Below are 12,641 nucleotides of genomic sequence, written 5' to 3'. Positions count from 1 at the left end.
GTGAACCTACCATGTGGCAGTGTTATGTTTGCACCATCAACGATTGCTTGTGCCAGTTCGTGATCGTTGCTCTCGAACGCGTGAGCAGCAGCCTTGAGGGCGTCCCAAATCTCCTTGCGGCCTTCGAAAGCCGGCGCGGTGTCCCAGAACTCATCCCTCTTACTGCGCAGCTGGCCGTCTGTCATGGGGTAATCGCTCTTCCATTTCGGCTTCTCCTTTTTCAAGGGCTGGTTCCGACCAAGAGCAACTGTGGAGGAGAAAGAGGAAGGGAAATTAAAACAAGGCCACGGTACCAAAAACATCACTGAAATGCCCTTTGGTTATTCTGTTCAGGATCTACGGAGCTAAAGTTTGTTTGGGGTCAATCCTGATCCTTTTTTCCATGTCTTCTGAGGTATCACCTCCCTTATCCTGGGCTCCAAGGCTACCTTCCTGATGATTCTGGACGTGAGGGGGAAGTTCTTCACCATGAGAGTGGTGAAGCCCTGGCATGGGTTGTCCAGGGAGGCGGTTGGGGCGCCGTCCCTGGAGGGGTTTAAGACCAGGCTGGATGAGGCTCTGGCCAGCCTGATCCAGTGTGGGGTGTGCCTGCCCATGGCACGGGGGTTGGAACTAGATGATCCTTGTGGTCCCTTCCAACCCTGACTGATACTATGATTTCACCTCAGCCCCTGAGCACCCTACAACTTCTCCCCAGGCTCCCCAAAAACTCAGCAACCCTCTGCCTGGGCTGTGTGTGCCTGACTGGCAGACTCACACACAGCAGAGACATCTTCCAAAGGCTGTAGCAGCAGAACAGCAAGATGGTGAAACTGCACTGCATCTGCACACTGCTAGCCACACTCTCTGCTCAACAGCCCTGGTCCTTCATTAATACAAAAAGCCCAGATGGTGAAACTGCACTGCATCTGCACACTGCTAGCCACACTCTCTGCTCAACAGCCCTGGTCCTTTATTAATACAAGAAGCCAAGATGGTGAAACTGCACTGCATCTGCACACTGCTAGCCACACGCTCTGCTCAACAGCCCTGGTCCTTCATTAATACAAAAAGCCCAGATGGTGAAACTGCACTGCATCTGCACACTGCTAGCCACACGCTCTGCTCAACAGCCCTGGTCCTTCATTAATACAAAAAGCCCAGATGGTGAAACTGCACTGCATCTGCACACTGCTAGCCACACTCTCTGCTCAACAACCCTGGTCCTTCATTAATACAAGAAGCCAAGATGGTGAAACTGCACTGCATCTGCACACTGCTAGCCACACGCTCTGCTCAACAGCCCTGGTCCTTTATTAATACAAGAAGCCAAGATGGTGAAACTGCACTGCATCTGCACACTGCTAGCCACACTCTCTGCTCAACAGCCCTGGTCCTTCATTAATACAAAAAGCCCAGATGGTGAAACTGCACTGCATCTGCACACTGCTAGCCACACTCTCTGCCCAGCAACCCTGGGACTTTATTAATACAAGAATTTATTTGTATCATCTCCTTTTAAACAGATTTAATTTAGTAGAAGTATCTATAGAAAGGCAAATAAGACACACAAAGGCTAGAATTGTCAGAGACAGGAATCCCTAAAGAATAATCCAGGAAGCCATCAAGCTTTGAAAAGTGGTTCTCTCATTCACAATAAACACAGAAGCATTTGTGTTGTTTTAGCTCCAGCTATTTTTGTGTAATAGTCAGTTAAGATAAGCACATAGGGATGATGTTGGTGGATTAAAGCTACCTGCTCAACTGCTTGGCTAAGACTGTGGTAAACCCTTCACTTCCATTTGTGTGAGTAAGAGGTTATTTCATCCTCTGTTGAAAGAAAAAGGAAAAACAAGGGAGTAAACTTCTTCAGAGTGCCCTGAATTTCTCCCTGCAAGAGGTAAAATCCTATTTCCTTCAACCCCCTCCTGGCAGTGGGAAGGTTGACAACCAGCAAGGACAGTCAAGGAAGAGTGCATTCACAAACCACAAAAACACTTCTCACCACAGCTCAATACCACAAAACTCTGAATAGTTCAGATGTGTCCACAGGGAATAGAGTGACCTTTAACAGTTAAATGAAATTTAAGTGTGCTTCCAGCTGAAAATAAGCAGACCCTCCATAGGACAGGTCATAGAAATTGGGTGATGAGTACTGAAGGCTCTTGAAAGGCAAGTAAGCTACACAGGACTGAAGTCAACTAAGGATCCCACCACGTATGATGCTGGGGAGCCCTTGCTGTCCCAAGAGAACAAAGGAACCCCAGCTGTTGCCAGGCCAGGGAAGCATGAAGAGATGAAGTTTGGCACCCCACATCCACATTACCAAGGATAAAATCTCTCTTTCAAGAATGAGACACCACAGCTGCTACAGTATCAAAGCCTGCAAAGTAAAGCTGCTGCTTCTCAGGTGCTCCTGGCTAGTCTGCAAGGATGGGAGAGCACCAGGACAAGCACAAGGACTATTCGGCATTCTGTATCCCATGTGCAACCTTAGGGATTCCCTTTCTCCAGATCCTCTTCATTTTTCTGGCAGAAAGGTGACAATAGCTGACAAAAAAACCCCTTGCATTTCACCTCAATCTTAGGCCAGCATTCTGCTTTCATTGGAACAATAGAGCAATGTCTAAATATTCTTCTTAGTTCTTACTCTAGACTTAGATTGCATCTCTACAGCTAACTACACGTGGCAGCATGTGTGGGGGTGAGGAACATGGCTGAGAAGACTAGGTGTCAATGTATCAGAAATACTCATTTCAGGTAAACTCTAATGTTTTGCAAACCCAGGATTTAATTCAAATATTCCTCCTCCTTCCTTGACCACTTTTTTTTCCTGCCACAGATGCACTCAGCTGGTTTCAGAGGGGCACTTGACTCTGAGCATTGGGTCACAGGGTTGACTAGCAGCGCCTGGTGTTGCAGCAACTTCAACAGCAATTTCAACTTCACACAGGCTTTAGGGAGACCAAAAGACATACACAAGGTCACCCCTCACACCCTTTAACGATCTAACTTCATGTTACCAAAGAAATACCTGAGCTTGGGATTCCAAATGCCATTCACGTTGCAGAAGCGGAGACAGAAGTGACTGAAAAAAAATAGGATGCTTAAAAGAATTCCTGCTGGAAAGGTGACATTGCCAACCATGTGAAGGCATGAACCTTCTGTTAGATTTCAAAAAGAAAATGACAAAATAAATATTAGAGAATATATTTTTTGCATGGAAACAAAGTCAGATGATAATTAGAAGTAGCAAATTACAACTGCCTGGCACACCAACAATGTCTCCAGCTGTTATTTTGTATCCCATGCAGAAACTAACAATAATAAACTTCTGAGACCTTCCATGTGACCACAAACATTTATGGCTTTTTGCCTCCATGGAATTGCTTCCATTTGCTTTTCAAAGAAGTGCTGACCAGTTAACAGATTTCAGAACAGCAGACCCAGGAGTTTACAAAACACCAAGTTTCCTGGCAAAGCTCAGCCATTACTAGTCCAAGTCTTTGCTGAGCACACACAAGCTGGGAGCTGATGATGGTCCAGGCTGGAACAATGGTGAAGGAGGCAGCCCAGAGAAGATGGACTGCATGCATTAAACAGTGTATTGTGTAGAAACCTACGTAGTAAAACACTTAAGGAGTTGTTTCCTTATTAAGGCTCATCAGTCAGAACATTTCAGACAGACAAACAGGGCAATGTAAAAAATTTGGGTCACTGGGCATCTTTCCTTCCAATCTACTTCAGCTAACATCTGTTTGCATGTACATTCAATGAATACTAATTTACCCCACAAGGCCCTCTCCTTCTCCCCAAACATTAATTATGAAAGTGGGTTAAAGGCACTTCCCACAGTCCCCAAGCACGGCAGCGTCTCCTGCACACAGCCCTGCCTGCCCCTTATCCAGCACCACCACACAAGCTGCCAACAGGCCATTTCTCTCTCCTGCTTCCTCCTCTGCCCAAGACAGCATCCAAATAGATTGCTCTTCACTGGACAAGAATAGAGACTAAAGAGACAGAGATCCTAACAGTCTCAAATAACTTCTCCCTGGAGATACAATCCTTCCTACCCTGACAGCAGTGATGATAAACCTGGCGATAAAATCATCTTTTCTTTTTTTTTTTCAAGCTGGAGAGAAGGATGGCAGAACAAAGTGACTCTACAAATGCCTCTAAAGCCAAATCCATTCCAACAAGCCATCCATCCCAGTACTAAGTTTGTCAACACAACTTGGCTTCCTGAGTCAGTATTTGAAAAGATCTTTAGAGTGATTACCATGTCTTAGAAGTGCTGCAAAAAAATCCCCTCCTAAAAGCTTTAGGCCACCCCTGAAGAAATATCCCCTGTCTCTCTAGCTGTGTGGATAGATGGAGCAGCAGAGGTATAAGACACTTAAGGCATGTGAAAACCCTAATGTGTAGAAGAGCCCAAATCTTTCACTTTCCATCTCCTGTTTTAGTCACTGAAGGGAAACAGCAATACCTGAATTGCTAACAATCAAAGTTTGGGACCACATCAAAGCACTTCCCCTTTTCTGTAACAAGGCTGACAAAGACTAGTCAGAATAGGCAATGAATGAAACACAACAGCAATCTGAAACACTTTTGTCAGGTATTTACGGTGTCAGTTTTAGATTCCCTGCTTTGCAAGTAAACCACAGCTCAAAAGCAAGCGCTGCCTTCGTTTAAGGCCACGCACATCACAGGCACAACCAGTTTGCAAGATGTGGAAGAGAAAGGAACATCTGCATTAATTTTTCATCTTATATCACTTCAACATAAGTAAGGAATTATTAATATCCTCCTTGAAATGACGAATAGTTTCACAAATGCCAGGAAGGCATGTTCGCTCTGAAGCGATGCTGCAAGCTGCCCATCGCAAGAGATGCCAAGGGTCGAGATTTTTGGCAAGAGATTTATTTAGAAGGGAATCTGAAGACCATCAACAGCCTAGTTTTCAAACAGGAAAAAAAAAATAAAATCAGCACATTAGTGACTGGTTATTCCTGCTCTAATAGCTCACAGATATTCAGGTACTGCTGTACATCCTAAAGAGGAGCAAGATACTGCTGACGAGCTGCAGTATCACAGTATCACGAAGGTTGGAAGAGACCTCAAAGATCATCAAGTCCAACCTGTCACCACAGACCTCATGACTAGACCATGGCACCCAGTGCCACGTCCAGTCCCCTCTTGAACACCTCCAGGGATGGTGACTCCACCACCTCCCTGGGCAGCCCATTCCAATGATGAATGACTCTCTCCATGAAGAACTTTCTCCTCATCTCAAGCCTAAACTTCCCCTGCCACAGCTTGAGACTGTGTCCCCTTGTTCTGGTGCTGGTTGTTAGAGAGAAGAGACCAACAGGAACTTACTTAAGAGTAGCCTCTCAGAAAGGAGAGCCACACAGCCTTACAAAGGACCAAAGGGGTTACTGCAAAGTGATTGCAGATGCTCTTTATCCTCTTGGGTATCAGCCCTGTTACAGCCAGAGAGTTGCCTTAAAGATGCCTCTTGCACTGTTCCCTGCCAGTCCGAATTTCACCTCTACTTCCAGGGTACACAGAGCACTGACATCAAATAGCATTTTTAGGAACTGCTAAGGTCCATTCCAGTTAATGGCAGAAGCAATAGCTAAGCAGGAAAGAAATCCCAGTAACTACTAGCTGCAGAATGAATTCCTGAGGGTTCAGCATGCATAGGAGAAGAAACCCTAACCCAAATCCAACTAGCTGGGCACTCTGGGATACATTGGGGACTGATGCAGGAGACAGGATTGCAGTGGTGTGCAGCAACATGGAGAAGCAGTGAAGAAGAGGCTGATCTCATTTGAACTCAGTATCCACCCACCCAGCATGTCTGCCATGCAGGTGTCCCCACACATGCAAAATCCAAGCACTGCTTGAGCCCCCCTCCCTTGTCAAGCATCCCTTATTAGACTGTTTAATACCTCAAAATGACCCAAACCCAGTGTCAAACAAGCAGCAGGCTGTTTCTGCCCCATCAGTTTCCCCTTCAAAGGTAGAGGAGAACCCTGGGATTCTACTGTCTGACCCACTACTCTTACCTCCTGGCAAACTACAAAGTCCTCTTTTTCTGAAGGAAAGTCTGCAAGGATTTGGAAAATAAGTCTATTTTATAACCCTTCCCACAGCTTCCCATCAGAGCAATGGAATCAGAAGGTTATCTATGCTTCTTTTCAGCCAGCTTACAGATAAATCCAGATATTTAAATCAGTTTCTGAACAGAATGTCAAAAAACCTCTCTGTAGGACTTTTTTTTAACAGCTGTTGTATTTGTTATGTCCCTGTCACTGTGGATCACAGCACTGCTGCCTCCTCCAAAACAGAGCAGATGAGGAGGAGCAGCTGGTAATGGCAAAGCCCCATACTAAAAGCCAATATCCAGCTAAAGCACTCATAACTCCCAGTTTATACACCCAGGAACTGCAGAACTTGATCATCAAATTGGAAAGCATTTCTGCCCCACAGGGCTCACTGTCAAAGCAAATAACATATATGCAACAGCTGAAGGAGGCATCAGATAGCTCATAGGCTCTGGAGAAGGACAGGTGGACCTCTGCTTCCAATTGTGAATTAGAATTTCTTCCTTTCCAGCTACTGACCATGCAGGTAACCCTGTAAAGAGAGGCCATAGGATATGGTCCCCTGCTGCAGCTCTAAGTTACCTCTGGCAAGCAAGCTAAAAACTTAAGCATTTGGGGAAATGTATCCTTTGCTGTCAGTCAGCCTTACATGAGCTTTTCCTTCCCACCTCCTTTCATTCAAGTATCTTTCACCTATTTCTTAAAATAATGTTAGGAATGAAATTTGGCATTCAAAATTCAAGCAAGTGCTCCACAGCAAATTCCTTCCTTTTCTTTCGAAACAGAAGCATATGTTGCTTGCAGCATTAGTCTTTTGCTGCTGCTGTAAGAGGCAGGAGAAACTCTCCCAATTTGGCCAAAACATGCTGGAGAAGTCTCTGTGCACACACAACCAACCCAGAGGATGGAGAGAAGAGAACCTGGCAGTGCAGTTCCTAAGAGAAGATGCTTGAACAGGACTTACTCCGTTTCAGGAGCGGAAGCCCAAAGCTGTTGATCTGCATGCATCTACCAACAGCTGTGCAAACAGGAGACCTTTCTGTGCTTTCACGTGTTTGCTGATGTGTGTGAAGACCAACACACAGTAAGGAACAAACACTGAGAAAGGCTGTCATGGAAAGACCCTCAACCAGGACGTAAGAGCAGATAAAGGCAAGTGCCACAAAATCCAAGTGTTAGGAAGACACTGAAATGACACTTGGTAACAGGAGAATCTGGCAAGCTCTGGTAATATTTTTCTCCTTTTTTTTGGGGTAGGAAACCATCTAAAAGATGGAGACAACTGCTTAAGTGTTGAGAGACCAGTAAGATTTTGAATGAACTGTGAGGAAAGGAGCAGGAGTGCCCACGAGAAGTGCTGAAGGAAGGACAGAAAAATCACCAGAGCAGCCTGTCTGAACGGGCTGGATGAGACAGGTTTTCAGAAACTATTCTCAATAGAATAAAAAGGAAATTTGATGACTGTCAGGCTCCAAAGGAGAGAAGAGAAATTATAAGCTGTCAAGGAAACACCACAGACCCAGACATGCAGAGGCTGAGGCCATGAGACCACGACACACAGGTACTGGTTGGTTTTCTGAGAGCACAGCCACGCAGAGGTTCCACAGGAGAAGCAATATCCTCCCAGGGTCGTGCACTTTGAGAAACAGCAATGGGTAATTATCTGAAGACAGTCAGGAAAAGCTAATAAATATTACACAAATTGAACTAATGATAAAAAAAATATTTCCCTTCCAAAACTGCTTCCCTGTTGAGGATCACTCGCTAACAAAGTATTTTTCTAAGATAAATGAAACGCAAAGTAAGAGTTTATTACCCATGCATTTTCTTTTAGTAATAGTCCCAAGGGTTTCCCTTCCCACAACCAGTGAGCAGTGTTCTGTCAAATGAGTCTCATTTTAAATCTGTTTTGCTCCAATTTCCTCATAAGCTATCTTGTAATTTGGTATCAATAGCTAGGTACAGTTCATCCTAATCATTACCTTGGCATCGTGCTCTGGTGTAATCCCTTCAGAAGTGTTTGGAGGAAAAGGCAGTAGAAAGGAGAGGAGCAGACAAAGCTGAGGAGGGGGCAGGGGGGAGTGTATTGCATCCACAAAGTAGACAATTTGGATAACATTAAGCAGCATGCACTTACACAATTTAAATTACATTAGGCAGCCCAGGTTTACACAACAACAGGAAAATGGCAGAATCTTGTCTGCTTATTGCCTGGTGTTCAGCGTTTCTGTTGCTTAAGAAGGTGACATTTCGGCAAGGCCAGAACAGTGTTTTGGAAAGGAAGGGCTGCCAGACAATAGCAAAGATTTTCAGCCTTACAAATGAAACATTATGCTGAACAATTAAACCTTCCTCACAAGGAAATGAAGCAGCACAGAGATTTCAAATTAAAACTACAGGAAATCCCTATTAATATGGTCCTGAGAGTGTTCAGAGCAGTGTAACATTCCTGGGGATCCTGTGGCATCGAAAAAGACACGAGCTTCCCAAATGCTTTGTGCAGATAAATAGAATCAAGGTTGGAAAAGACCTCAAAGATCATCAAGTCCAACCTGCCACCCAACACCTCATGCCTACTAGACCATGGCACCAAGTGCCACATCCAATCCCCTCTTGAACACCTCCAGGGATGGTGATTCCACCACCTCCCTGGGCAGCACATTCCAATGGCTAATGACTCTCCCTGTGAAGAACTTTCTCCTCACCTCCAGCCTAAACCTCCCCTGGCACAGCCTGAGACTGTGTCCTCTTGTTCTGGTGCTGATTGCCTGGGAGAAGAGACCAACCCCCTCCTGGCTACAACCACCCTTCAGGTAATTACAGAGAGCAATAAGGTCTCCCCTGAGCCTCCTCTTCTCCAGGCTAAGCAACCCCAGCTCCCTCAGTCTCTCCTCATAGGGTTTGTGCTTGAGGCCTCTCCCCAGCCTCGTTGCCCTTCTCTGTTCAAGTATCTCAATGCCCTTCTTAAATTGAGGGGCCCAGAGAGAGACACAGACAATGCTTGAAAGTTAAGTTTGAAGCTTTTTTTCATGAGGGGGAACTTGGGAGGGTGAAACAACCACTAAAACAACAACTACATTTCCTGGGGGAAAAAAATCCAAGTTATGTCTTTAAACTGATATGTAATAAAACACCAGGCTACAGACTCAAATCCACATTATCAAGGTGTAGGCAAACCAGCTAATTTTGAGCCAGACAAGAACTTGGGGCCTGAAGCTTTTTACAGCAGCAAACCCAGCAAAGATGCATCTGCACATAAGCAGTGAACCCATCAACCAGCCCCAGTTATTTCCCCTTTCTCCTAAAGAGGATGAAGGAAAGAAGGAAAAAAACAACCAACCAAACAAACATCAGATGGAGATAGGAAAGAACCAGTGGGGAACAGCAGACTGATCACCATCATTCTTCTCCAAGAACTGCCTGCCAGACATGACATGTGCTGGTGCTAAATGATGTATGGGGTCCCTCTGGGGAAAGGGCTGCCATCAATCACTTGTGCCACCTCGATGCTCAATGCCAGCCAGCCAAACAGTGCTCTGTCCCCTAGAAGCTGGTCACCTGTGCTGGCACTAGGGATGCTGCAAAGCACTGCTCAAAGAGGGAGCAGGGAATGTGCCTTCCCTGCCTGTGCAGGTGTCTTCTCAACTCTTAACATCTTCCTCCAAAGGAGTTAATTGCACAGAAGAGGCTGTAGTGAGTAAGATGCAAGTTACACCCGTAATTACAGGCAGCGTTGGACACTCCTATGTGCGCAGTTTCCCTGCCTCCCAGCATACACAAGACACTAAATCTTTGCAGAGTCAATCCAGAGACTTCACAGCATGAGACAGAAAACTGATGAGAGGATGAGGGCATGTGAATGTGCTGGACAAAGAAAAATTGACTCTAATTACCAGCCATTACACTGTATTTTCCATTTCTTCCATAATTCAACAGGAACTGCAGAAGAAATCAAGCAAGCTTGGTATTTCCAGGCAGCTCATCACATTTCAAAGAAGCCAGCAGTACTGCATCAAGAAATAAATGCTTCTGACTTTTGAGATTTGCTCCCTGATGCTATGCCAGATCCAAACATCCCACCTCCCCCCAGCACACAGAGGATCTATTCGGCTTACCACGCTGGGATACACTGCCATAATCTAGGCTGCCTTTCGCGGGCACTGAACCTGTATCAGTGTGTCCCATGTGTCATATTTTGTCTCAGGTGAGGAGAAATTCGCAGCTGAGAGCCAGCTGGCAAGAGGTGAACTTCAGCCTCCTCTCTGTTCATGCAGGTTTCGTGAGGACAATTGCACTGCTGCCAGAGATGCGAGAGCAGGACAGCAAACCGTGGCAGTTACAGACGCCCCGAATAAGTGGTGTCAGAGCAATAATGCAAACAAAGCCGCTGTGAAGTTCTCTGCTCTCATTTGCCTCAACATTTCAAATCACATTTTTCAAAGGAAATTTTTTGCACCAGTCTCTCTTCAAAAGCTCAGCACTATTTCCTAGCATTAATTCTGTGGCTTTATTACTAGCTCACAAAAGCTTTGTGGTTACTCCTGAGCCTGGCCTCCCCACCCAGCGCCCAGCTGGAAGCAGAAGCAGAATATTTCTTGATCATCTGGATTAAGCTCATGATGCATCACCACTTCTCCCAACAGATAAAATACCTAAGGAGTAAACACCTTTAGAGTCACCACCTCAAATTCTTACTGCCTTGGTCAAGGGGTGGTGACAAATGAAGCAAGAACACTGACTGGCAGGGCAAAGGCCAGAGGATGCTCATCTGTCTCTACCTGACAACGTCAGAAGAAACTTAGAGCAAACAATTCTGCTTCCACACCAACAAGAAGAGTGGCAGCAGCTATATTGGCTGCTCAGCATTAGCTTCAGCCTCACAGCAAGGTTCTAGCAGCACTAAGGTGGAACAGCTTCGAGGGACAGACATTATCAATGCAACTACCTGTCAGTGCTGTTTACACTAGAATTTACACTGCTCCTATCTCTGGTAGATGCATGCTTTCAACTGGATGCAGAACAGGATACAGATTTACCCGTTCCCAAATCACAGCATGCAAGCACCAAAACCTTTACCTGTACCACCCTCAGTACACAAGTAGACTACCTTTTGGAAACTGTGACAAGAACCATTAAGTGAGCTGCCAGGAAAGGAACAATATTGTGTTTGAGACAGGCTGCATGAAGCACATGGTTCTTTTGACTTCTGCAAAGCATAGCTAAGTTAAAATTCAGTCTTAGCTGGCATCAACGCAGCCTCTCACACGCAAAACAAAACAAGGGCAGCGCACAACGGAGCTGGAAGCAGTTGTGGGAATGCAATGGGAAGCTGCAGAGCTTACCTAAATTAAAGCCCAGTGCCTCATGAGGAAGAATGCAACTCAGCAACTACACTTTTAGCGTACTAACCCTTTTTTGTATCTTCCCCTTGACTCAGTTAATAAGGAAACTTCAGACACATCAGCTAGAACTGTACAGCGTGGAGTTCCTCTGATGGTCAGCTCCATGCTGGCTGTGGTGCAGGAACCTGCCTGCTGCTCCACACCTGCAGCACAGACCTGTCTCATCTGCTAGCATGGATTTCACACAAGGAAAGATCCAGCATTCCCTGCTGCATATGAACACTATCCTGGCTCAGAAGATCCCTTGATCATGTTCTCCCTATGCCCACCACTAGCATCTATATGAGATGCTAAGGAGAGGTTTAGATGTTTACTGGAGGCTGACATCCCTCCTGTCAAAAAAACACAGACCTGGAAATGCTGCAAGTGCTTCTCCACATGCTAACAGCCAAGTTCTTCATGCTTTGAGCAAGGCACATACCAGGGTCTGGCTCAGCAGAGGTCAAACCAAAGTTCTTCTGCTTTTATTTTGGCCTAATCCATGGGAGCAGCACGACCAGCAGCAGCCACTGCCAGACTGACACCGCAAGGTTATCACAAATGCTCTGCGTTCGGTAAGCAACAGACTGGGACATCTGTTGTACACCTGGTCTGTTTAATGCACCACCAGTATATTCAACACTAGCACAATTTTCATTAAAAAAAAAAAAGAGGGAAAAAAGACAGCCTTATCCTTCATCCTGCCAGAGTGACACGAAACATTAAGCTGGTAATGTCCTTTAAGGAATAAAGCTGGCTCCACCTCAGTTAGGTGCAACTGTGCTGCAAGCAGCTGGCACACCCTCCACAGCAGGCCCACGTGCAGTGTGTGTACACGCTGAAGACTGAATGATGCCACCAGTGAATTCATCTTACTACATTAAGTAACCCAGACTTCTGCAGCTCTCAGCCCATTTACTGCATCAGGAGGAAGGACAGCTGGGGCACTTCAGCGTCCCAACGGAAACAAGCTTAGGCAGCGCTACAGAGATTCAGAACTCGTTTCAACATCATTGAAAGCCTTTTAGGTCACCATTATGGTTCAAAATTTGAAAGCAGAGATCTTAGAAAACCCACAGGCATCCCCTAAAGTAAAATTGCTACTAGGAGCTGCAGAAGTCAACCCAATTCTCAGGTCCCATCTCACCACAGTGTTAATCTGCATCAGGCA

General features: G+C 45.6%; 1 protein-coding gene across 1 annotated transcript in view; it reads right to left on the bottom strand.

The window, feature by feature from the left end:
• Positions 1-12,641, bottom strand: part of UBTD2 (ubiquitin domain containing 2) — a 65,422-nt gene that overhangs the window by 32,283 nt on the left and 20,498 nt on the right. The window contains exon 2 of the mRNA XM_054168423.1: positions 11-247. Within this exon, the coding sequence (XP_054024398.1) occupies positions 11-247 (237 nt within the window). The remainder of the gene's footprint in view (positions 1-10; positions 248-12,641) is intronic.

This window comes from Dryobates pubescens, chromosome 16 (genome assembly GCF_014839835.1).
Source record: "Dryobates pubescens isolate bDryPub1 chromosome 16, bDryPub1.pri, whole genome shotgun sequence".
In the NCBI taxonomy this organism is placed as follows: domain Eukaryota; kingdom Metazoa; phylum Chordata; class Aves; order Piciformes; family Picidae; genus Dryobates; species Dryobates pubescens.
Note: the sequence above shows the minus strand (reverse complement) of the source record. Positions and strands in the feature narration are given on the sequence as shown.